Source organism: Phacochoerus africanus, chromosome 10, assembly GCF_016906955.1.
Source record: "Phacochoerus africanus isolate WHEZ1 chromosome 10, ROS_Pafr_v1, whole genome shotgun sequence".
Classification (NCBI taxonomy): domain Eukaryota; kingdom Metazoa; phylum Chordata; class Mammalia; order Artiodactyla; family Suidae; genus Phacochoerus; species Phacochoerus africanus.
Window position 1 is genome coordinate 38,236,050 of NC_062553.1, and position 25,641 is coordinate 38,261,690.

The window sequence follows — 25,641 nt, forward strand, 5'->3', positions numbered from 1 at the left end:
ATATATAGGAGCCAGACTCTGTGGGGCCTTAGAGACAATTGTAAAGGTTTGGGACTTTATTTTTTAAAAAAGTATATGGGCAGAGGACCTAAATAGACGTTTCTCCAAAGACATACAGATGACCAGCAGGCACATGAAAAAGTGTTCAACATCACTAATTATTAGAAAAATGCAAATCAAAATTATAGTGAGGTATCACCACACACCAGTCAGAATGGCAGTCATCAAAGTCTACAAATAATAAACACTGGAGAGGGTGTGGAGAACAGAGAACGCTTATACAGTGTTGGTGGGAATGTAAATTGGTGCAATCACTGTGGAGAACAGTATGAGGTTCCTTAAAAGACTAAATATAGAGTTACCATGTGATCCAACAAGTCCACTCCTGGGTATATATCCAGAGAAAAACATAGTTTGAAAAGATACCTGCACCCCAGTGTTCACTGCAGCACTATTTGCAATAACCAAAACATGGAAACAACCTAAAGCAAATGTGGTACATACATACGGTGGAATATTACTCAGCCATAAAAAAGAATGAAATAATGCCATTTACAGCAACATGGATGGACCTAGAGATTATCACGCTAAGTGAAGTAAGACAGATAAGTACAAATCTCATATATCACTTATGTGTGGAATCTAAAAAAAGATGCAAATGAACTTATTTATAGAAGAGAAGTAGACCCACAGACTATTTATTTATGGTTATCAAAGTGGGAGGAGGGCTGAATTAGGAGCTGGGATCAGCATATACCCACTACTGTATATATAAAATAGATAACCAACAAGGACCTACTGTACAGCACAGGGAACTATACTTAATATTTTGTAATAACCTGTAAAGTAAAGGAATCTAAAAAGTATACACACACACACGCATATCCCACTACCTCAAACTAACATGAAATTGTAAGTCAGCTATATTTCCAAAAAACAAAGAAAGAAAAGAAAAAGAACCTGTATCACCTGAGCTACCAAAAAAATAAATAAAAACAATGGGAAGATATTGCAGGGTTTTATTCAAGGGTGTAGTGTGTGTGGGCAGGAAGAAATGAATGGATTTGCACTTTGATAAGGTCATGCTTAGCTGTAGTATGGAGAGGAGGTGGGAGAGAGCTAAATATGGGATGCTTTTGAGGAGGGTTGATAGCTGAGGTGTGTGTCTTGAGAGGAAAGGGTCACAGTAGAGATGAAAATGTGTGGAAGGAAAAAGGAATGAACCAGATATGAAAGAATGAGGGAGAAGAAAGTATCAAGAGTGATTTCGGAGTTCCCGTCGTGGCGCAGTGGTTGACGAATCCGACTAGGAACCATGAGGTTGCGGGTTCGGTCCCTGCCCTTGCTCAGTGGGTTAACAATCCGGCATTGCCGTGAGCTGTGGTGTAGGTTGCAGACGCGGCTCGGATCCCGCGTTGCTGTGGCTCTGGTGTAGGCCGGTGGCTACAGCTCCAATTAGACCCCTAGCCTGGGAACCTCCATATGCCGCGGAAGTGGCCCAAAGAAATAGCAAAAAGACCAAAAAAAAAAAAAAAGAGTGATTTCTAGATTTACAGCTTTTGTGATAGGATGAAAGTTATTCTGAAATAGAGACCCCAGGAAGATAATTTGTTTCAGGACAAAAATTACAAATTTGCATATGGACATGTTGGCTCTGGGATGTGTTTGCCATATCCTCAGGGGATACATTAAATGGACAGCCTATATGGGATAGACTAAAGCTCAGGAAAACTTAGGCCTAGAAATATAAATAATGAGGATTTGGGGGAATATAGACAGTAACCAGTGTTGTGGGTATGAAAAAGGTTTCTTAGGAAAAAGAATATGGTTTGAAGTGAGAAGATAAAGAGTTGAGGACTTGAAATGCTACTGATTAAATAAGTAACCAAATAGAGAATACTCTTCAAAGGAGATCAAATTATAAAGAGATAGGAAGGAATGAACACCCCATTTTTGCTCAGGTTGATATCTCTGAGATCTGCTACATACTAAATATGTTCAAGTGTATCTTGTCTCATGGTGTGAATAAATATAAAACTATCCTGTCCAACTTACTCTACACTCGCCAACTAAATAGAAAAACTGAACCGAAAACATGTGTTCCTCCTCCACAAACCAGTGCTCTGCACTAGTAGGCAAACCAGAAACTTCAGAACCATTTTATTTTATTTTTTTCCATTTAGTAATCCCTTCCAGCTTTTAATACTCTTCTCCTTCTTCTTCTTTCTTCTTCAGTCACCTTTATTGCCTAGTTCAGTCTAATCTATTTAACATCAGAATTTCCATCAGTTTTTTTTTTTCCCTAAGCTGATTAGAACATATCATTCTTGCTTAGAAGTCCCTGATGGTGTTAGCATTGTTACTGAACAAAATCCAGAGTCCTATGCATAATATTAGGGTTCCAGGCCTCCTGTCACCTGGCCCCAGCTGGTTTTCCTATTTTGTCCCTCATCCTGGCTTTACCTTTCTAGATACTCACTCTCATTCCCTGGACATCCTATGCATTTTCAAGACACTGCTTTTGTTTATGTTATAAACACAGATGAAAACTGTTTCTGGCCTTTTCAGTGGACTGTCAGATTCTACTCATCCTCACAAGACTGCTCCAGTGCCTCTCCTTCCAAAAAGCCTTACCTAGTTTCTCTCAGTTGTAATGAATCACTCCTTTACATCATTTCCATTAGTCCCTTTGTACCTTTAGATAGTACTCATTTCATTCTGCCTTGAAATCATTGGGTTTTTTTCTGCCTGCACTGCTTGGCTATAGGCCTCTTGAGAAACAGTGCCATGTCACATTTATGTATGTATTCTGTATGGTACTTTGCTGATGGTCATAAATATTGAATAAGCTGTGGATTTTAGAATATGGTAGAGGAAAGAAAAATACTTTGTGTTAATTTTTGTATGTAATTGCATGTGATATTTTAGCCCTACTTTTGCACTATTTTTATGATCTTATATGCATAGCATAAAATTTTTTCCTTCTTTTTGACAGTATTCTCCCTGGCCCAGAAAACTAGGAGGAGGAGGTGGAGGGGAGAGAAAGGCTTTTTCTCTTTTTAAAAAGAGGATTCTTGTATATTTGATCCTAACCTGGCCTAAATAATCAATATTGCTTTATTTTTTTCAAAAATCCAAACTTTGGAGAGGCTATTTTTAAAACTCATTATTTCAGTTTTTTGCTGTTGTTGTTGTAATTAGCAATATGTATTTTTTATAGAAAAATGAGAACGCACAAATATGCTTTTATATTCATTTTATTTTTATCTGTCTATTTATTTATTTATTTTTGACCATCGTATGCATTGGCCAACTTTAGGATCTCAGTTTCTAGAACAGGGAACTTATTTAGTTTAGTGGCTAATAATTTATTGAGGAGATACTCTTGCTATGATACTGTTACTGTTTGGTATGGCTACTCTTTTATTTGCATAACAAAATTTAAGAATGGAAATATTTTGTTGGCATTATTAACGTGATATATTTTCCCCACTACTATAGAAATGTTTCTGTATTTAAATTTAGATAGATTATGACTTAATGGATTTACTAATAGGAAAATTTTTGGAATATTATTAACCTTTTCTTCTATTTGATTTTCCCCTTGTCATTAATGCAGCTCTCAAGAGGCAGAATTTGTACAATAATCCTTTCAACTCCATGAGTTACACAAGTCCTTACAGTCCAAATGCCAGTAGTCCATATAGCAGTGGTTTCAATTCTCCGTCCTCAACCCCAGTGCGACCTCCTATAGTCAAACAGCTAATACTTCCTGGAAATTCAGGTAAGGAGAAAATGAAACAAAATAATTAAGAAATAGTTTTTAACTTACTGCTCTGCATGAGAACATAACTTATTCATTAGTAGTTCAAGTTCTTTTATTTATGAAACCTGCAACTGATTAAGAAGATATCATTGAGGAGCTATTTAGCACCAGATAGTACTGTACTAGGCATCAGGGATACAGATAAAGCAGGTTACATCCATAAAGTTTTCTTTGGTGTGTATGTAAAAGTTTTTTAGTCTGGCTTGATTAAATAGGGTCACAAGCTTGATTCTTTTAAACAAGAGATGCTTATTGAGTATCTTGTTTGGGTTATAAAAGCTAGCTACAGAGTTAAAACTGTTTTAGCAGGAATTTTAATAAGCTTTCATATTGTATTTAGTAGTAAAAGATTGTGTATGAATGTACCTAAATGATATGGAAGGAGGGATAGATTGCTGTAAATTGAGGGAAGAGTGTTCTACTGTGGTTCTGTAACTGAGACTGTTACTCTGTAGTTTACTGTTCTTTAGAATTCACCCATTCAGTTATTCTTATTCCCACTATAGTTACAATGAATTATTATAGCTTCCTAAAAAGTTAAAGTATCGGGAGTTCCCGTCATGGCTCAGCGGTTAATGAATCCAACTAGTATCCTTGAGCACACGAGTTCGATCCCTGGCTTCACTCAGTGGGTTAAGGATCTGGTGTTACTGTGAGCTGTGGTATAGGTCACAGATGCGGCTCGGATTCGACCCCTAGTCTGGGGACCTCCCCGTACCTCAGGTGCGGCCCAAAGTTAAAAGTACTGTTAACTACCTTAAACTTTAGAGCTGCTTACTCCCTAGTCTATTCACTTTATTGACCTTGATGTTGCTTTGTACATAGGTTGTTACTTTCTACTTATTTCTTTTTTTTAAGGATTTTTTTTTCTATTATAATTGATTTACAGTGTTCTGTCAATTTTTGCTATACAGCAAAATGGCCCATTCATTCATACATGCACATATATATGTACACACACACACACACACACACATTCTTTTTCTCACATTATCCTCCATAGTATTCCATCACAAATGGTTATAGTTTCCTGTGCCATACAGCAGGATCTCATTGCTTATCCACTCCAAATGCAGTAGTTTGCCTACTTTCTACTTATTTCACCCATGTCTGTCAAACTCGAAAGTTTGATATGCCATATTTGTTTAATATAAAGAATTTTATTCAGGTATTTTCAAGACTGACCTTATAGTACTTTTCCTATCATGTGTACTATGCTCTTTTTGATAATATTAACTATTTTGTATTCTTCTTGCTCTTCTTACATGCCTTTCATGTTGGAGCTGACTCTTACGGTGGAGAATTCTAGAAAGCAAGATTTCAAATAGATCTGCATTAGAAATATTAGTGACAGTTTTGGATTTTTAAATTCTTTGCTAGAAGTTGATGATCTGATGAAAGCATTTCCTTAGAAGAAGTTAGACTCTTTTGGATCTGTATTATCCTTTATTCCTCTGACCTGTCTTCTGTCCACTTTTTGGTTTAGAGTTATGAAATGTGTTTTGTTTTGTTTTTAAGTCAGTCATTTTCTTCATCCCATCTTTGTGCTTCACCACTAAACTTCAGAGAACTCCTTAGATCCCTATTACTAGTTTAACAAGAAATTTCATAAACATGGTGTAATGTAGGAGAAATGAGTTTAGTGTTCCTTTTTGGTTTCTTCCTTAGTCTCTAAGCAATCTTGGTTTTCCTCAAGTTATGGTTTTCTTGTTTAGGAAAAGTAGATGCTTTTATTCAAGGGAAAAGATGATGGTTTTTGCTAATGGTTGAATTGGGGAGGAGGAAACACCACATTATAGAGCAGTTTCATTGGCTACCTTATACAAGTTGAAATCTTCTAGAATGTATTATTATTGAACATTAATTACTTACCAGATACTGTATTGAAAAGTTAATTGTTAATTGTTTCATAGGAATATAGATAAGCTATAGGTAGAAAAAAACGTGTTTTGTATTTGTCATTGTATATGAAGGAGTTTCTTTAGCTCTCTTTATTCTTAATCAAGTCAAGTTTTAATTTCAATATTTGGGAATTTTATGAACAGAAAAGGCAGAATAACATGAACTGATACTACACTTGATCTTAGCCAAAAGGCTGAGTTATTGCCTTTGGAATGGATAAGCAATGGGATTTTGCTGTATAGCACTGGGAACTCTAACTAGTCACTTATGATGGAGCATGATAATGTGAGAAAAAGAATGTATATATGTATGTGTGACTGGGTCACCTTACTGTACAATAGAAAATTGACAACACTGTAAACCAGCTATGATGGAAAAAAATAAAAGTCATAAAAAAAAAACAATGAACTGAATCTAAAGCTGTAATATCAAGTTAATTGCAACAGTGTTTATTCAGTATGTTTCACCAAAGTTTGAATTATTTTTTTAAGGTAATTTGAAAAGTTCATCAGACAGAAATCCTCCACTCAGTCCTCAATCCTCTATAGACAGTGAGTTAAGTGCTTCAGAATTAGATGAAGATTCAATTGGATCCAATTATAAGCTAAATGATGTAACTGATGTGCAGATTCTAGCTCGGATGCAAGAAGAAAGTAAGTATTTAATTGTTAAAGTTCGTGTCTTTACTGCATAATTTTGTTGTGGTTATTAAATATGTCTTACAGTGTTGTTAAATAGTAATGTAAGAGTAGAAATGTTGAAATTTCAGAGGCTTATTTAACATGTGGACTGGTTTGTGCATTAACTTGTTTTTACGGTCCATTTTATGTAGAGCAGTTTGCTGTGTGAGGAGCAAAGAAAAGCAGGCTATGATGCTATGCTTCCGTGACTGGTGATCATACGCTCCATGTTACTCTGCACCGTAACTCACTACTGTAATCATTACTCTAGTGCTCTCTCTTTCCTGAGTGTAGACCAGGGTTTCTCAATTGTTCTTTCATTATTGCCCTCCTAAGGAACCTATCTAGACATTTTCTCCCTTTTTACCTACCCCCACTCCCATTAAATTTTAATACCACAGATGATATATGCTCTATATATCTCTTTGTGCACTGTAACAGGCACAAACTATTACAATATCTAAGATTTTTCACACACCCCCAAAACCACTTTTTTCTCTTTGGGGCAAATATCATCTTTCTTAAAATGTATGGTATAGTCTATATAAAGGACCTTTACGAGAAAATTGATATTGTGACATAAATAAAGCATGTGGTATGCTTTGCGAAGTGGTCCTTGTAACTTTTTGGGTCACAGATACCTTTGAGAATCTGATAAAAGTGCTGTCCCCTGTCATTCCCAAAATACGCATATGCACAAATTTTTTCATGCTATTTCAAGGGCTCATCAGTGCCCTGGCTCTCTTCAGAATGTGAGATAAGGGTAATAGTATTATTTTTGCCTGTACATTTTATTGTAAAATGCCATAGGCTTAACGTGAAGGAAGCAGTCTCTCTAAAAGTGGGAATTTTTAGGAGTTCCCACTTGGGTGCAGAGGATTAGAGATCTGGCATTGTCTCTGTGGTCTGGGCCTGGCACAGTGAGTTAAAGATCTAACATTGCCACAGATATGCAGTTGGTTGCAGCTGCAGCTCAGATTCGATGCCTGGCCTGGTAACTTCCATATGCTAAGGATGTGGCCAAAAAAAGAAGAAAAAAAAAATGATCCTTTTTATCTTTACAATGAAAAGATCCTTAAGCACAGATTTTAGAATTTTGACAGTTGACTGAGGTAATGGAGCAGTGCTATAACTGAGTTGAAAAATTGTCTGTTTAGGCCCTTTTTAAAATGAAAATATGTAGTAAGTCTTATCAAACTATAATATTAAGAAGTTGCAGAATGTTTCTTACTCTGCTAATTTATTTCCCATTTTCACACAGCTTCCCTTGGAAAGATAGAAGGGCTTGGTGCTTATTTTGTCTTTAGCCCTAAAAACTAACATGTTACCCTTTTCTTCTATAACTTCCTGCAGATAACTCCTCACAGGAAGTATGGCATTGTCAGCTAGTGAGAGGCTAGTTATTGTCATGGATATGAAAAAAGAATAAAGTATGCTGCCTAATTATCACTTAAAGTAAACTCATTCACTTCTTCTTTTAACCCTGACTTTTTAGACTGTGGTATTTTGTTGGAAATTAACTAGCTATGTGCTGTAGTTTTCATATTGTGTGCTGGTAACATAATAGAAATTTTAGCCTTATTTCAGCAATCCTTTTTAAGCCATCCACATACACACATATTTCTTTTCCTGATAAATTAAAAAAAAAAGATGCTAAAAATGTGATACCTCCTTGAAAACACCAGCTTTTTTTTTTTTTAAAGAGAATGATTTTCCTTTTTACAATGTTGTTTCTCCAGTTTTTTGATAGCAAAAATAGGGAGTAACAGATTTGAACTATTGCCTAGTTAAGCCCCCTCAATTTTCTTGGGGGGAGGGGGGCACACCCACAGCATGCGGAAGTTCCCAGGCCAGGGATCAGACACCACAGCAGCAACCTGAGCTGCTGCAGTGACAGCACCGGATCCTTAAACTGCTGCACCACAAGAGAACTCCTCATTTCTTTCCTTCTTTCTTTTTTTTCTTTGTAGGGCCACACCTATGGCATATGGAAGTTCCCAGGTTAGGACTACAGCTGCAGGCTTACGCCACAGCGACGACATTGCAGAATCCGAGCTACATCTGTGACCTCTGCTACACCTTGCAGCAACGCTGAATCATTAACCCACTGAGCATGGCCAGGGATTGAACCCACATCCTCGTGGACACTATGTCAGGTTTCTAACCTACTGAGGCACAATGAGGACTCCCAAAGAAGTCCTCATTTCTAAGATGTCAAACACAGCCTCATGGTAGACGTGACTTCCCTAAGATCCCCTCGTTAGTGGAGAGCCTGCAGCAGGATCCAGATTTTTCTTTTCTAAAACAGTGCTCTTCTCACTGGGTGACTTTAGGGCCATGTTTGCTGTATCGAGATACTAAGTAACTTGTCATTTACTACAGTGCTCCCCAAACCTGACTGAAGGGCTAGATGGGCCAAGGAATCTGTAGTTTTACAGATACCGTGGTATGATTCTCATCCACTACTTTGGGAACCTTATACCACTGTCATTAAACTTCCAATAGTTGGCAGGAGTTCCTCAAAATATTATCTATATTCTGTACTTTTTCAGTTGTAATTTTTTTCCTCATTGAATATGTATCAACATTTTTTTTTTCCCCATTCTGGAAGTTTTTATACTGTTTGAAGGGCTCCTAAGATTGCTTGGATGTTTCTGGAGGTATCAAGATAAATAAGGGACCCCTTTGAAAATTCTTACTTGATGGCTTATAATGTAAGCCTTTTTTTTGAAGTCTCTTAGGTTATAAAGCAACTGAAATTATGTTTGTTCCCAAGTATTGAATTCCTGAGTGGAATAGAAGTTTCCTTTATTATCTTCGTAAGATTAATCCAAGGACTTTAGTATTCAAGGAGTTAATTTACTCACTGCTTTATTCTCTTTTTCCTCTCATTTTTAAAAGTTTTATTGAAGTATAGTTTATTTACAATGTTGTGAAAATTTCTACTCTACAACAAAGAAATTCATGTCATACATGCGCACACATCCATTCTTTTCCCGTGTAGATCCTCACTGTTTTATTCTTTACCCTGGTTGGACAGCAGTTGTTTTCCTCCAGTTTACCTTTAATAGTAATCTCAAATTTAGGTTATTGTCTTTTGGAGTAGAAATATTTTTAAACTAATGGTTCTATTTTTAATATAAATTTTGGATTCAAGAAGAAATGTTGAAATTGGGCAGAAGCGTATGAATTTAATGCAATTTAAAAATAGCCTTTTAGGGAGTTCCCTGGTGGTTCAGCAGAGCAAGTTAAGGATCCAGTGTTGTCACTGCTGCGGCTCAGGTTTGATCCCTGGCCCAGGGACTTCCACACGCTGTTATTTAAGGGGCACAACCAAAAAAAAGCCTTTTAGCTGTGATGTATGCATCTTTATGTGTGGGGAGGTCCAAGATAAAGGGGGTTTTCCTTTTACTTTATATCCTATTTGAATCTCTCAGTGATAATCTTTTGCTTTTAAACCTTAAAAATATTTAAATGTTTAAAAATATAACTAAAGAAATAAAATAACACGTTTATTATTATCAGGTCTCCGGCAAGAATATGCAGCCACCACGTCTCGGCGCAGTTCTGGTTCATCTTGCAATTCTACAAGACGGGGTACTTTTAGTGATCAAGAACTTGATGCACAAAGTTTAGATGATGAAGATGACAATATGCATCATGCAGTATACCCTGCTGTTAACAGGTTTTCACCATCACCACGCAATTCACCTCGACCCTCACCTAAGCAGTCACCCCGAAATTCACCTCGTTCTCGATCTCCTGCTCGGGGAATAGAATATAGTCGAGTGTCCCCACAACCTATGATTAGCCGCTTACAGCAACCTCGCCTTTCACTTCAAGGCCACCCCACAGATTTACAGACAACCAATATTAAAAATGAAGGTAACTCTAATGTCTGGAAGAAAGTTGTTCTTCATATTTCAATATAAAAAAATTTTTTAACCAAGGTTTTGTATTTCAGATATGTAAATCAGGAATTTAGTAATACTGAGTTTTAATAATACTGAGTCAGTTCAAAAGTAAAGGAGAAAGTAAATTTAATTTTACTCGATTATGTTAGCTTTGCTTCGTTACATTTGTAAAGTGATCTGTGTATAGATTTTGATTTAAATAATTTATGATTCTTTTTTTATTTCTTTTTGTAGGGCCTCACCCACGGCATACAGAAGTTCCCAGGCTAGGGGTCATATCGGAGCTGTAGCTGCCCACCTGTGCCACAGCCACAGCAACATCAGATCAAAGCTAGACCTGTACAGCAAAGCCATATCCCTAACCTATGAGGGAGGCCAGGAATTGAACCGGCATCATCATGGATACTAGTTGGGTTCGTAACCTGCTGAGCCACAACAGGAACACCTGTGGTTCCTTCTAAAGGTTCTCCTCATTTATAGAATCTGTATTGAGTTTTTTTTAATAAGATGTACTTCCTGTTAGCTCTTTTAAAATATGCCGAACGCTTAGAGAATTTGACTTTTGAATGTTAATATTTTAATTCTTTCTCCATCTGAAAGAATGTTTTGACTTTTTTTTTTAATTAAAATTCTGTTGTCATAGAAAAACTAAGGCGCAGTCTTCCAAACCTATCCCGGACATCTAATACACAAGTTGACTCAGTGAAAAGCAGCAGAAGTGACTCAAATTTTCAAGTGCCAAATGGAGGAATACCTCGCATGCAACCTCAGGCTTCAGCCAGTAAGTATCTTTCATGTATCAGTTATTTAAAGAAAAATGAAAATTATTTAATTTTGTGTTGAATAGCTATATTAAACTGTAGTAAAATGTAGTGATTATTAGTTAATATAAGGTATTCATAGCTATATTAAAATATAAAATTTGTCCTTAAAAAATACACAGTTGTTTCACTGCTTTATTTCTGTATGAAACAGTGGTCTCTCTACAATTTTACTTTTTTATTTTTACTTTTTTTTGCTTTTTAGGGTCGCACATGCAGCACATGCAAGTTCCCTGTCCAGGGGTCGAATCAGAGCTGTGCCTGCCAGCCTATGCCACAGCCATAGCAACACAGGATTCAAGCCACATCTGTGACCTACACCACAGCTCACAGCAATGCTGGATCCTTAACCCACTGAGCAAGGCCAGGGATCGAACTCACATCCTCATATTAGTTGGGTTCATGACTGCTGAGCCACAACAGGAAAGCCTTCTCTAGAATTTTAAAATAAACAAGTTCTAGCTGTCTAATATTTAAATATATATGCCTTAAAAACCTCATAATCTGCAGTACTGCACATTAAAAATGACAGAATTTGGGGGAGAAATAGTCCTGAAACAGACCGCTTAAAACCCAAGCAGCATTCTGGGGTTAGCAGATATAAGCTATTATATACATAGAGGGGGTAAACAAAAGATTCCTACTGTATAGCACAGAGAACTATATTCAGTGTTCTCTGATAAACCATCATGGAAAGAAATATTTTTTTTAAAAGTGTGTATACATATATATATGTATTGTATATCATATATTATACATGTATATATGTATAACTGAGTCACTTTGCTGTATAGGAGAAATTAACACAACATCGTAAATCAGCTGTACTTAAATTTTAAAAAAAATCAGTAGAATATTAATAAGAAAATTAATCCTAGCACATTAAAGGCATTTATTTCATTTCTTAATGAAATAAATACTCGAACAAATGTAGAATTTTATTTGTTTTTTTCTTTTTGTTTTTTTTTTTAATTTTTTTTTTTTTTAAACCTGAAGGTAACAGTGGGAAGGAAGGGTTGAGACTATTGAACTAAGGAGATGTATGCAACATAAACAAAGACCAGAGAGAATCATGCAGAAGGAACATCTAAGACAGAGTGGCCAAACTGAGCCAAGAAGTGATGTGGGAGTAGGTAGGCGCTTTGTACTTTACTGTACAAAGTGATTAAAAAGGAATTGAGCACTTCCCCAAAAGTATTGCTTATTATCTAGGATAGATATGAGCATGCAGTCAAACTAATTTTGAACAAGCCATCAGAGTTATTTCTGCCGTCTTAGAAAGGCTTAATATGCGTGCCTTCTGTCCCACAGTTCACATCAGTTTTGTAGTCTGATGCATTCAGTTCCTATATAGCATATTTACTGTCAGTGGTTAAAATGGTCACTGTGATGTGTTCCTCTGTTTCCTCAAAGCCATGAGGAAGAAGTGATACAAACATGAGGTTATTGACTGTTCATTTATAACTTGTTTATTGAGTAACACAACTTTGAAAAGCATTTCAACACTTTTCAAATTCCCTTATACTCTTCTTTGGCTCCCTTATGTGTAGCTGACTTTGTGTTAAGCTGCTGTTACTCAGTGGCTCAAAAATCTGTAGACCAGGGAGTTCTTGTTATGGTGCAGCAGAAACAAATCCGACTAGTATCCATGAGGATGCGGGTTCAACCCCTGGCCTTGCTTAGTGGGTCGGGGATCGAGCATTGCTGTGAGCTATGGTGTAGGTCGCAGACGCTGCCTGGATTTGGTGTTGCTATGGCTGTGGTGTAGGCTGGCAGCAGTAGCTGCAATTTGACCCTGAGCCTGGGAACTTGCATATGCCATGGAAATTGAGGTTTTGAAAGGTTATATAACTTATCAATGATCATACCATATAGCTTGTAAGTAGCAAGTTGGGATTCAAACACACGTTGATCCTGCTTGAAAGCCAAATTCCACTTAGAAAGATTTATCACGTCAGTGGTTTAGTACTAAAATAGAAAAATTATACAGAAATATTATTTGCTTTTTTCTAAGATAAACTCTAAAAATTTAAGGCACTGGGGAAAATCGTTACCTGGAGATTTCATTTCTTTAGATAGATATATGCAAAAACATGTTTTTGCACCAAATTGAATTTTAAATTTAGTATTCTAGGTCTTGTGAACTGTGTGTTTAAGAGTACCATTATGATACTCATGTGGTACTCATAAGTATGTAGGAAATAGGGATTCACGAAACTTGAATAATGAAAATGAAGATGTACTTTAAAACTCTTAATTAGCCCTGAAGTAGTGAGCGATAGGTTTTGTACCTTTAAGCCTACAAATTAAGTTTGTTTGATTTAAGACTATGTTGTTTCTAGGGTTTTCTTCCCCCTTGGGAAGAGTAGTCCACAATATTAAATATCATTCTAATACAATAGAAAAGAAAATTTTATATCATTAAGATTAAATAACAAAACTCATGAATATTATAAGCTACAGTTTTACAGCCTACGCACAGATAATCCAAAACACCATTCATACTTGGCTTTCCAGAGGTGCTTTAATACTTAGTTTGAATTGTTAAATTCTCAAAACTTTACATAATGTATCTCCAGACAGCTTCCCAGTACTTTGATGAAACCAGCTATAGGTATATCCTTTTTACCTCATTCCATTTTTCTCAGTACCAACTGTTTACTCAGGGCTGTCCTCTTAGGCCCTTGTACATGCTCTTTATTTATTTAAACTATTCTAGAATCTCAAAGCAGTGTGGAAATGAAAAATAATTCTTCACAAAAAAAGAAGAGAAAAGAACAGGTTGAAAACCTAGGATAAAAATGTTAGTAATAGGAAAATATATTGACCGTATCTTAAACTTTATGATAATTACTTGTTTTCTCTAGTAGTATAATTACCATTGTATAATCACCTGCTGATTCTCTAGACTTTTTTCTCCTTAGGTGAATTATTTTTCCTCCCCCAGAAGTTGATAATTTAGGAAAATATATAAAGAAACAATGAGAGTCTAATCACTAATTTACTTTTAAGTGGAAAATATATAGTTTTGTAATGGTATATTTCAATATTTGTATAATGTACAGACAGGAGAAAAAGTATTGTCTTTTTTAAAAATTGCATTTACTTGTTTATTTTTATATTTGTAGCTCTAGTGAACCTTATTTTTGATGAAAAGGTCACAAATATTTAGTTTAGTGTACATTATTCACAAAAATGTATTTGGAAAGTAGTAAATCCAGAATATTAGGTTTAAAACTTAATAAAGTTTATTTTATAAACATATTTAAACTTTTTGTTTAGAGTTTATATATTATGAAGCAAAATGTTACCTATTTTTCCTAAAATTTTGTATTTATCTTTGATACATAATGTACATATACATATTCTTTTAATTAATGTGTATATAGATTACTGTTTTCATAATTGCCCTTTTATTTTGGTAGATAATTATGTATGGCAAGTTTTATGTTCTGTATGTGAACTAGCATTTTAATATTTTGTATAAACCAGTTTATATATTTGCTGCATTTTGTTTACTTTTAAGTACTTTTTCAGCTCTTAAGTGGTAAAGCTTTGATTCTTACTTGCTGGTTTGCATGAACTTAACTTTGCAAGGTTGCTGTTATTTCCACTTAAGGGGCCACTTCTTTTGCCTTGTCACTATGCCAATTACTATTTTTATATGCTTATTTGCTATGGCTGCATTATTGTGGATGCTGGCATTCAAATATGAATACTATGAGAGTTCTAATATATTCTCATTTTGATAGCTGTTACCAGTTTTTCACTTTTATATTTGAAAAAATGTAACTTAAAAAGTTTAAGAAAACCAGAGCAGAAATCATAGATATATGTGATTTGCAGAAATCATAGATATATGTGATTTTCCCAGTTTCTCCAGTTAAAAAGGAAGGAATGTTTGTCAGGGACAGAGTTTTCAAAAGTCTAGTGCATTGCTTTCTAAGATAACTTAAGCACAGGTTTGGTAGAAAGTTCAGTTTCCAGAAAAATAAAGGAATTACTGGTTCAGAAATAAGAAGAAGGAAGGGAGAAAAATTCAAGACAATCTACTGGTTAAATAAAAGTAATAACACTCAAACTTTAGTTAGGTTTTTTTTTTTTTTGGTTTTTTGGGGTTTTTTTATTTTTTTTTTTTTATTTTTAGGTTCTCACACACGGCAAATGGAAGTTCCCAGGCTAGGGGTGGAATTGGAGCTGTAGCTGCTGGCCTACATCACGGCCACAGCAACACCAGATCCAAGCCGCATCTGCGACCTACACCACAGCTCACAGCAACACGGGATCCTTAACCCACTGAACAAGGCCAGGGATTGAGCCAGAGTCCTCATGGCTGCTAGTCAGATTTGTTTCCGCTGAGGCACGATGGGAACTCCAAGTTAGTATTTTTAAATGTTTTCTTTCACATGTATTATCTCATTTGAACCTCACAACACCCTATGTTTAATTTTTATAGAGAGGAGCAGAGATCCACATAAGTTATAGGCGCAATGTCCTATAACTAGAAAAGTACCAAAACTAAGCCAAATTTCTCCTCCCTGAGTCTCCTGATTTCTTCCCAGTAATTGTTTGGATTACATCATGCTGATCTAACTGCAAATGAGTAGGCATCTTGGAAAATATCCTTAGATGATTCTACTGGAACATGACTTGAGAGTAAACTATAAATACTTTGTGAATTACCACGGAAGAGTAAAATAGGTCAGTGTAACATTTATCCATTTGCTTGCATTTAACTAAGTGGAAGAATATTTTTGCATAGGATACAGAGTATACTCTCAGAGAAGAGATGTATAGGATTAGTGTTCTACTCTAGGCCTCTCACTGAAGAGGCAGTTGTCAGTTTATTTGCAGCCAGACTGCACTTAAGCCCAGGGGGAAGGAATTCTCATCCAGATTTCAGCTGTAACCAAAACACTAAAAGGTCACACTTGAATTTTACATAATCATGAAATGTAAACTGGAATAAATAAGTTATGATAAATCTCTGTAATGGGCTAATCTAAGAATGAGTGCAATTACTTCAACTTTGGTTTAAGGAGAAGTAGTACGATGATGTTGAGTCAGTTATAACAAAGAAATTTTATAAATGTAGTTTTTTCTGGCCTTTGCTTCCGGAAACTTTGATTGAATACGTCTGGGATGGGGACCAGGAACTATTTTCTTAGAAATGTATCAGCTAACTCTGGGGCGTATTTAAGTTAGAGAACCACTGAATCAGACCTCAACTGGGGAGGATCTTGAATATTTAAATTTCTGGATTTCATCCAGCAGTCGGTCTCTTATGTGTTTCTTAATTATTTTAACAGGTATTTGATGGGGTTTGTTATATTCTAAGCACTGGGGACATAAATGTGAATGACACAGCTCATGCCCCTCAGTAGCATGATGTGAAAACAGGAGAGTTAATGCCTGGAGTATGAAGAGGTTTTCAAGAAAGGTATTGAAGGGTATCTCAGCCAGCTCTGGAGTTGTCAGATGAGGAAAGGAAGTATAGTTTTTCCCAACAATGGGATCAGTTACAAAGTCTTAAGAATGGCACCCTGATTATAGTGGTTTTGTTTAACTAAAGTATAGGTCACAGGGTAGTTAGGTGGGTACGGGGACCAAAGATGAGAGAATTAGGTGAGGGGTGGATTATGGGAATTTTTATTTTTTTGATTATGGGAATTTTTAAATATCATATTAAGGAGTTTGGATTTCATCCTGTAAGCATGGTGAACCATCATAGGCAGGATTACTTCTTAAGAAATTCAGGGAGTTCCCGTCGTGGCGCAGTGGTTAACGAATCCAACTAGGAACCATGAGGTTGCGGGTTTGATCCCTGCCCTTGCTCAGTGGGTTAACAATCCGGCGTTGCTGTGAGCTGTGGTGTAGGTTGCAGATGCGGCTCGGATCCCGCGTTGCTGTGGCTCTGGCGTAGGCCGGTGGCTACAGCTCCGATTCGACCCCTAACCTGGGAACCTCCATATGCCGCGGGAGCGGCCCAAAGAAATAGCAAAAAGACAAATAAATAAATAAATAAAAGTTACTTCTTTAAAAAAAAAAAAAAGAAATTCAGTCTGGTAGCAATGTGGAGAATGGGTTAAAGTTCTAGAAGGGTTTGGAGACCTTCAGTTTGACTACTACAGATGTATTATTTAAGAAGTGATTTTGGAGTTCCCGTCATGGCACAGTGGTTAACGAATCCGACTAGGAACCATGAGGTTGTGGGTTCGATCCCTGCCCTGGCTCAGTGGGTTAACGATCCGGCGTTGCCGTGAGCTGTGGTGTAGGTCGCAGACGCGGCTCGGATCCCGCGTTGCTGTGGCTGCGGCGTAGGCCGGTGGCTACAGCTCCGATTCGACCCCTAGCCTGGGAACCTCCATATGCCACGGGAGTGGCCCAAGAAATAGCAAAAAGACAAAAAAAAAAGAAGTGATTTTGTCATTAGAAAACTGATCAAATTAAGATTGATAACTTATGGGTTAAGGATCTGGTGTTTTCTCTGCAGCAGTTTGGATCGCTGCTGAGGTGGGGGTTCGATTTCTGGGCCAGGAACTACTGTATGCTGTGGGTGCAGCCAAAAAGTTTAAAATTTTTAAAAAATTTTTAATTTTAAAAGATTGATAATTCAGATAAAAATTTAGTTTTTACTCTTATTTGGGAAACTATATGTTGTATCTTATGAAGATCATTTTGTCTGTATTAGGCAAATTTAGAGTATCTGTCTATCCTATTTGCAGTCTGACTCTTTGATTACTATGTAGTTTTCACTTGTCCGCAGATGCTGTTCTTGTAACATCATTTATGAAACTTGAGGGATAGATGTAAGGTCTATTGTAGTCATTGTAGTGATGAATTTAAATAAGATCGTTCCAGAACAGTTGATTATAGATGATATTTTATATTAAACTTGTGTTTAAAAAAATTTAATGGTTAATAGATATAGTGGATTGCCAGTGTATATACAGTTAGTTGGTTATTTTGCCTTCATTTACTCCACACTAATTACAGTGGCCTAATTTCTGTTCTTAAGATATTCTAGGCATACTCCTACCTCACATCCTTATCACTGCTTTTCCTTCTGTCTAGGATGCATTCCCTATTCTACATGGCCCACTGCCTCTCTTCCTTCAGATCTTTGGGCAGATGTCATCTCAGGGAAATATTTCCTGATCACCTTATTTATAATCACAACTTAAATCTACTTCTTGTCCCCCTTTCCTACTTAATGTTCTTCTTAGCAGCTGTTACCATCTGGCAGGCCATATATTTTTACTCGTTGTTTATTGTCTGTTTCCCCTTCTGTAGAATCTTAGTTCCATGAAAGTAGGAACTTGGTCTAGCTAGTTGGTTACAGAATCCATTATTCCTGAAACAGTACCTGGAATAAAGTAGATACTACTCAACTTTTGAAAGAATGAAAGAAAGTAGGAATGAATGAGTGAGTGAATGGCCAAAAATATCAATAATAGAAAACATGTTAATAAATATGCAAATAAAGAATATTCAGTTATATTCTAGCATCCTATATTTCTATGAGATAGATATGAGGTAATACATTATAAAATTGGGGGTTTTTTTAGGCTTGGAGAATTTTTGACTAGTCTGCCTATAATATAGTTAGTCTAAATGGGTATATAATATTTAGCTGTAGTAATGTGTAGAGTGCTCTAGAATTTGAAATCAAATACATTTGATACTTAAAATGTTTACCATCAGCTGGTCAATCAATAGAGGGAAAGAGAAATTCTCATTAACTCTTTTTGGTGATAAATCAAGTAATTCATTTATCAACCCAATTGTTTTTTAAATTCTGGCTGGATTGATGGTTCTGAGATTTCTTTTTTGGTGGTGGAGGGGGAACATATCCTAGAGGTATATGAAGTCCAACTTTCAAGACAGTAGAATGACATTTTAGAATGACTTAAATAGGTGACTGTACTGGTTGGTACGGAACTCATCAGTTCATTGGAGCCATAGTGAGCTTTAACTCTGGATGGCTCAGAACTGCTGCTTGCATACCAGTTTTGAGAGTGTCATTGCAGTTAATAGATTAGGAGTTTTGAAGAAAGCTTAGAACTCTTTACTGATCATACCCCATATGCATATGTGCACAGCCCAGATGCGTTGCTACTCAAAGTCTAAAGTGCAATTAGTTGCATTCTCTAGCAAGATGATGTTAGACATATTAAAGCCACTAGATTGTGACTTCCTTGAGGACCTGCCTGATTCTGAGTTTTCTTCTCCTTTTTGAGTATGGGGACTACTATATCATGTTAGAGCAATTCATCTAACAATAACTGCTTTGCCAAAGTCTGCTTTTTTGCACTGAACAAGTACTACATTTTTTTTTTCTGTACTGTGTGCTTGTGTTCATCACTTTTACTTATTAGCTTTGTATTCTTTGCATCTTGTAGCATGTTTGCTGGTGGTTTGTTTTCTCTTTGATATTTGATTAGTTTATATACCGTAGCTTTTCTCATCTGTAAGAAATGATTTCTGAAAGTATGCACTTTGCACTGAGTTCCATTCCCTTTCTTTTCCAACTTAATGCACTAAGCATCACTTTAAGATTCCTCTGCTTCTAGGATTCTAATGTATTTTCACCTTATCTGTTCCTTGATAAAGTTTTCATTTGTATTAAAATATTCAAGTTTACGCAAGCTATAGCCTTTATCTTGTCCTTTCAGGCAAATATTACAGTTCCTTATTTTTCAACAGCTTCGCAAAGGCTGAAAAATTTGCCTCGTACTTCCCTCAAAGCCAAACAGTTGCTTCAAACTTCATCTACAAAAAGAGGTAACTACAACCTCTTACTAAGTTTTAAATTTCAGCAAATGCTCAAGTTAGTTATTTAACCTTTTGGCACATTGAGTCAGTGATGTCTTCAGGGAATTTTTTTTTTTTAATAATAATAAAACAGTGTGGATTCATTTTCCATTACTTGGATAAATCCAGAAGAAACTCATTTTCTACAGAGGTATGTATTGGATTGCAATTCTGAAAGGAATAAATGATATGTGGCATTTAATATTAGAGAATTTATTATTTTTCTTACTAACCTAAAACTGAAAGTTATTGTTTTAACTTGTTAAATAAACTAATAAAAGCTACCAAATGCTAGACATTCTGTATGTAATATTTTTTCTTGAGACTTTGGTTTTTAGCTTTAGTTATCTGTAAGATGAAATAGGAATGTTTTCACTTGAGAAATTGATTGACATTAAATCGGTGTTGCGGTTAATTGATGATGTTTGGAATATTTATGGAGTAGGGACTTTCATAAGAACTGACAGTTGAAAAAAATATATAAAGGTTGGACACCAAAGCTGTCATATTGTTTCCAGAGATTGAATATATGGGCAGCCAAAAAGAAGTAGAATTGGGACAAACACTGGGATTGGATAGACCAGCAGCAATAAGAATGAATAGGAGTTCCCATTGTGACTTAGCAGGTTAAGAACCTGACATAGTGTCCTTGAGGATGCAGATTCAATCTCTGGTTCAGTGAGTTAAGAATTTGGTGTTACTGTAGGTTACGGCATAGGTCACAGATACAGCTTGGATCTGGTGTTCCTGTGGCTGTAGTTGAGGCTGGCAGCTACAGCTCTGATTCAAACCATAGCCTGAGAACTTCCAAATGTCACAGGTGCAGCCCTAAAAAGAGAAAAAAGAATAGAAGCCTCAGAGGAAATGGGACAGAATACATACAAACGATAAGGAAAAATATTTCTGCTATCCAGGACTTGTAGATTTCCTGCTAGCTTCCAAACTCAATAAATAACAAAGATATATAAGAAGAAAGCACTAAAGGGCATTATGTGGAAAGAGGAGTTTTGAGATTTTTTTTTCCCCGCTGTACAGCATGGGGACCAAGTTACACTTACATGTATGCATTTTTTTTTCCACCCTTTGTTCTGTTGTGATATAAGTATCTAGACATAGTTCTCAATGCTACTCAGTAGGATCTCATTGTAAATCCATTCCAGGTTGCATCCAATAACCCCAAGCTCCCGATCCCTCCCACTCCCTGCCTCTCCCCCCAGGCAGCCACAAGTCTATCCTCCAATCCATGATTTTCTTTTCTATGGAAATGTTCATTTGTGCTGTATATTAGACTCCAGTTATAACTGATATCCTTTGTCTTTCTGACTTATTTCACTCAGTATGAGAGTCTCTAGTTCCATCCATGTTGCTTAAATGGCATTATGTCATTCTTTTTCATGGCTGAGTAGTAGTCCATTGTGTATATATACCACATCTTCCTAATCCAATCATCTGTCGACAGACATTTGGGTTATTTCCATGTCTTGGCTATTATGAATAGTGCTGCAGTGAACATGTGAGTGCATGTGTCTTTTTCAAGGAAAGTTTTGTCCAGATATATGCCCAAGAGTGGGATTGCTGGGGCATATGGTAGTTCTGTGTATAGATTTCTAAGGTATCTCCAAACTGTTCTTCATAGTGGCTATACCAGTTTACATTCCCACCCACAGTGCAGGAGGGTTCCCTTTACTCCACAATCCCTCTAGCACTTGTTATTTGTGGACTTACTAATGATGGCCATTCTGACTGGTGTGAGGTGGTATCTCATGGTAGTTTTGATTTGCATTTCTCTTAGAGATGTTGAGCATTTTTTCATGTGCTTGTTGGTTATCTGTATATCTTCCTTGGAGAACAGTGAGTTTTGAGATTTGATTATTTGAAGGGAAAAAAAGGATTTGGTTAATATGGTTTAAAAAAGTACTGAAATAGATATTTTTATTTATTCATTTTTGTCTTTTGTCTTTTCAGGGCTGCAACTGCGGCATATGGAGCTTCCCAGGCTACAGATCTAATCGGAGCTGTAGCCACCAGCCTATGCCAGAGCCACAGCAACGCCAGATCTGAGCCGTGTCTTCAACCTACACCACAGCTCACAGCAACACCGGATCCTTAACCCACTGAGGCCAGGGATCGAACCCGCAACCCCACGGTTTCTAGTCGGATTCGCTTCTGCTGCGCCACGACGGGAACTCCAGAAATAGATATTTTAGCAAATGCATTAATGCAGATGTTTTAGCAGTGATTTGGTAGATTAAGTATAGTTTAAGGGAATAGTTTTAGATGACAGAATCCAAAGAAAATGAAACAGTCAAATAGAAAAGTAGAATGTGTGAATTTTTGTGTTTTGGATGTCAGAAGTTGATCATAGGCTTCCAATAGAAATGTCTTGTGGTGCCACAGTGAGAAATAGTAGACTGGATAGATTATGTTCTTCTGAAAAGGAGATGACTTAATAAAAAAGGATCATTGTAGAGAGAAAGTAATTTAAAGAAATTACTAGAAGGCCTTAGGCTTCCTTTTTGAGGCTTCCAGATATTTCTGAGTATTTCTAGGGGTGGGAGGTGGGTGAAAAAAGATAACCATAAAAGTATTTAGTGTCTATAGCAAGGTAAAGGATAATTTTTAAAAAGAGAATCTTAAATTTATATAAATTTTACTTTTTGTATTCTGTAAGGTGCTTAATAATTTTAGGAGGTGGTTAAGTAGGTTTAAATAATTTAAAATTTCTAATTAAAAGATTTTATGTTACTCTTTATTAGATTGAGAAGATCATGCCTTCTGGCTTTTTTTTTTTTTTTGGCCTACATTACATTATTTTTATGGAGGTTACATGACATTACTTACATGGAGGTTACATTATTTTTATGACTCTGAGCTACTAAACTGCCTACCCTCCATGATAAGATGATAGGAAAACCCAGAATCATAATTCTTGGTACCTCTATCTGTATAGTTGACATCTTAAAGGGAGAGAAGTTTGTGTCTGTGTGAATTTGGTTTTTTGTCCCATTTTGTTTAACCTCTTACTTAGTTTTCTTAATCTGGACGCCCATATTTTCCAGTTGGTATTATGGCTTGGTAATTATCATTTTACATTACAAGTTCTGAACCAATTGAAAAATGGATAGTATATGATAGGATTAAAATACTAGTTTAATTACTGATAAAGCTGAATTGGAGAGTCCTCTTAGAGCCAAGACCAAAATGGAGGAGTTCCCTGCTGCCCTAGTGGTAAAGAATTTGGTGTTGTCACTGCTGTGGTTCAGGTTACTGCTGTGGCTACGGTTGGATCCCTGGTCCAGGAATTTTCACATGCCAAGGTCATGGCCAAACAAAAAAGACCACAATGGATTTTCTAATTTCCCCTACTATCTAGACTTTGAAAGAGGTCTGCATTGAACTATGATTCTCTGTCCTTATAGGACGTGAAGCAGACAGGATTCAGGTACCACATGTTCATGGCTGTCTTTTTATATTAAGCCTGTTCGGTAGAGAAACATGGGCTAGACAGTAGGTTGTTATAATAAATCGCTTGTCCCTCATCCTGGGGATAAGCCCATAACATTTCCTAGAAAGCTTATGTACTTACTTTAAGGGCTTATAGAGGCAAGAGGAAGAAGATGGTTTGACTGTTGAAAAAAATGGTCACTTGGATCCTAACTGGAGTTTGAAGATGAGAAGGAAAGTAAAACTGTTCCCTGGCACAAAAAACACACCATAAACATTCCTAAATGAACACAGTAATACGACTAACTTAAGAAAAGCAGAACACAACCTCTTTGCATTTTCTTCTTGCAAAGTTTTTGTGCTTCTTCAGCCCATTTTTCTCTTTGAGGAAAAGAATTTTATTGTATGTTTTTAAGACTTAATAGAAAATAACTGCTTAAGCTGCTTTGATAAAAGTGTATTTTATTTATTCCCAGTTGTTGGGAACTTGGGGAAGTAGAAATAAACAGGGTAGAGACCTCACCAAGTCAGGGGAAGACAATGAAGACTTATTAGAAAAGTGAATGCAGGAGTCGTGGTGCAGCGGAAATGAATCTAACTAGGAACCACGAGGTTGTGGGTTCGATCCCTGGCCTTGCTCAGTGGATTAAGGATCCGGCGTTGCCATGAGCTGTGGTATAGGTTGCAGATGAGGCTCGGATCTGGCCTTGCTGTGGCTGTGGTGTAGGCCGGCGGCTACAGCTCCGATTAGACCCCTAACCTGGGAACCTCCATATGCCACGGATGCAGCCCTAAAAGGACAAAAGACAAAAAAAAAAAAAAAAAGAACAGAAAAGTGAATGCAGAGATCAGGAGAAATTTAAATGTAGAAATATATCTCTATTTAGAAGGAAAGAAGCAACTAAGGAGAAGTTGGTGATGTTGGTCTAATATTGCTTTAATTCACTATATGTCAAGGTAAGAGAAGATATTTAAGGTGAGATAAGCAATGTTTATTAGAGGATTTATTAATATGAATTAAATATATAGAGCCCAGGAATTTTGTCATTCCCTTGATCCAGAGTTTAAAATTTCTTTTGTTCCCTTTCTATCAACTAACAAGTATTTGTTGATTATTATAAATGCATTATATATCCTTTCCTCTTTTTTTCCTTTGTTGTAGCTCCTCTACTTTTTCCTCTATTATAGTTGTGATCAAAGCCAGGCTCTGCCATGTACAGTTTTTAGATACAACTATGGGGAGTTGCTCTCTCTCCTATGACTTTGTTATGTGAAATTGAGAGAATAAGAAAGGAGAAAGCATGCAGGCTGTTCTTGGGACTCCCTCCAAACATAAATTTCTGTTAGACCATTTCATGCTCTTTTTGGAATGATTAATGAGATAGATTTTATTTAAATTTAGACTTGTTAAGGCTTTTATGATTTTCTAAGATTCTTTTTTCCTCTTTAGTTAAATCATGACTGCATCTGTTTATTTCATTTGCTGAGCAACTCCTAGATCAAAATTTTCTCTGAAACTTGTGCCTTGATTTTCCTGATTAAATACTGACTGCATTTTAGAATGTTAAAGACCTTTAACATTCTGTCCTCTTAAAAGATCACCTGATTCTAGCTAACTTCATATTTTTTTCCTCCCTAGCCCCTAAATTTATAGATAAGACAAAATGCTGCAATCATTAGAGGAAACTTTTTTTTACAGTAATAAAACTATAACTTAGCGCACTTCTTATATCCTTTGCCTCAATTTATATGTTAACCTTGTTAAGGTATTTCCATGTCTTGAGATCGTAGGACTTTTTTTTTTGCCACACCCACAGCTTGGGGAAGTTCCTGGGCCAAGGATCGAACCCGTGCCACAGCAGTGACAACACGCGATCTTTTACCCACTGAGCCATCAGGGAACCCTGAGATTATAGAACTTTTTGACTTATTCTTTTATAAGCTCTAGTGCATTTATCTAAGAAGTTAAGGATTAATAAATTTAAAAGGATTTCTAATTTATAAATCTGTTTTTTTAATCTTTGTTATTTAAAAACACAATACAGGAGTTTTGTTGTGGTTCAGGTAACGAACCCAGCTGGTATCCATAAGGATGCAGGTTCGATCCCTGGCCTCACTCAGTGGGTTAAAGAATCCAGTGTTGCTGGGAGCTGTATGTAGGTCACAGACATGGCTCAGATCCAGAGTTGCTATGGCTCTTTCTTGGGCCAGCAGCTACAGCTCTGATTTGACCCCTGGCC

The 25,641-nt window shown here is 36.4% G+C and overlaps 1 protein-coding gene across 2 annotated transcripts in view; it reads left to right on the forward strand.

The window, feature by feature from the left end:
• Positions 1–25,641, forward strand: part of SLAIN2 (SLAIN motif family member 2) — a 78,927-nt gene that overhangs the window by 35,063 nt on the left and 18,223 nt on the right. Inside the window, exons 3-7 of one of the 2 annotated variants that reach the window (XM_047798363.1) lie at positions 3,620–3,784; positions 6,220–6,381; positions 9,934–10,293; positions 10,966–11,103; positions 19,850–19,927. In XM_047798363.1, coding sequence (XP_047654319.1) covers positions 3,620–3,784; positions 6,220–6,381; positions 9,934–10,293; positions 10,966–11,103; positions 19,850–19,927 — 903 coding nt within the window. The remainder of the gene's footprint in view (positions 1–3,619; positions 3,785–6,219; positions 6,382–9,933; positions 10,294–10,965; positions 11,104–19,849; positions 19,928–25,641) is intronic. The other variant, XM_047798365.1, reaches the window with a different exon arrangement.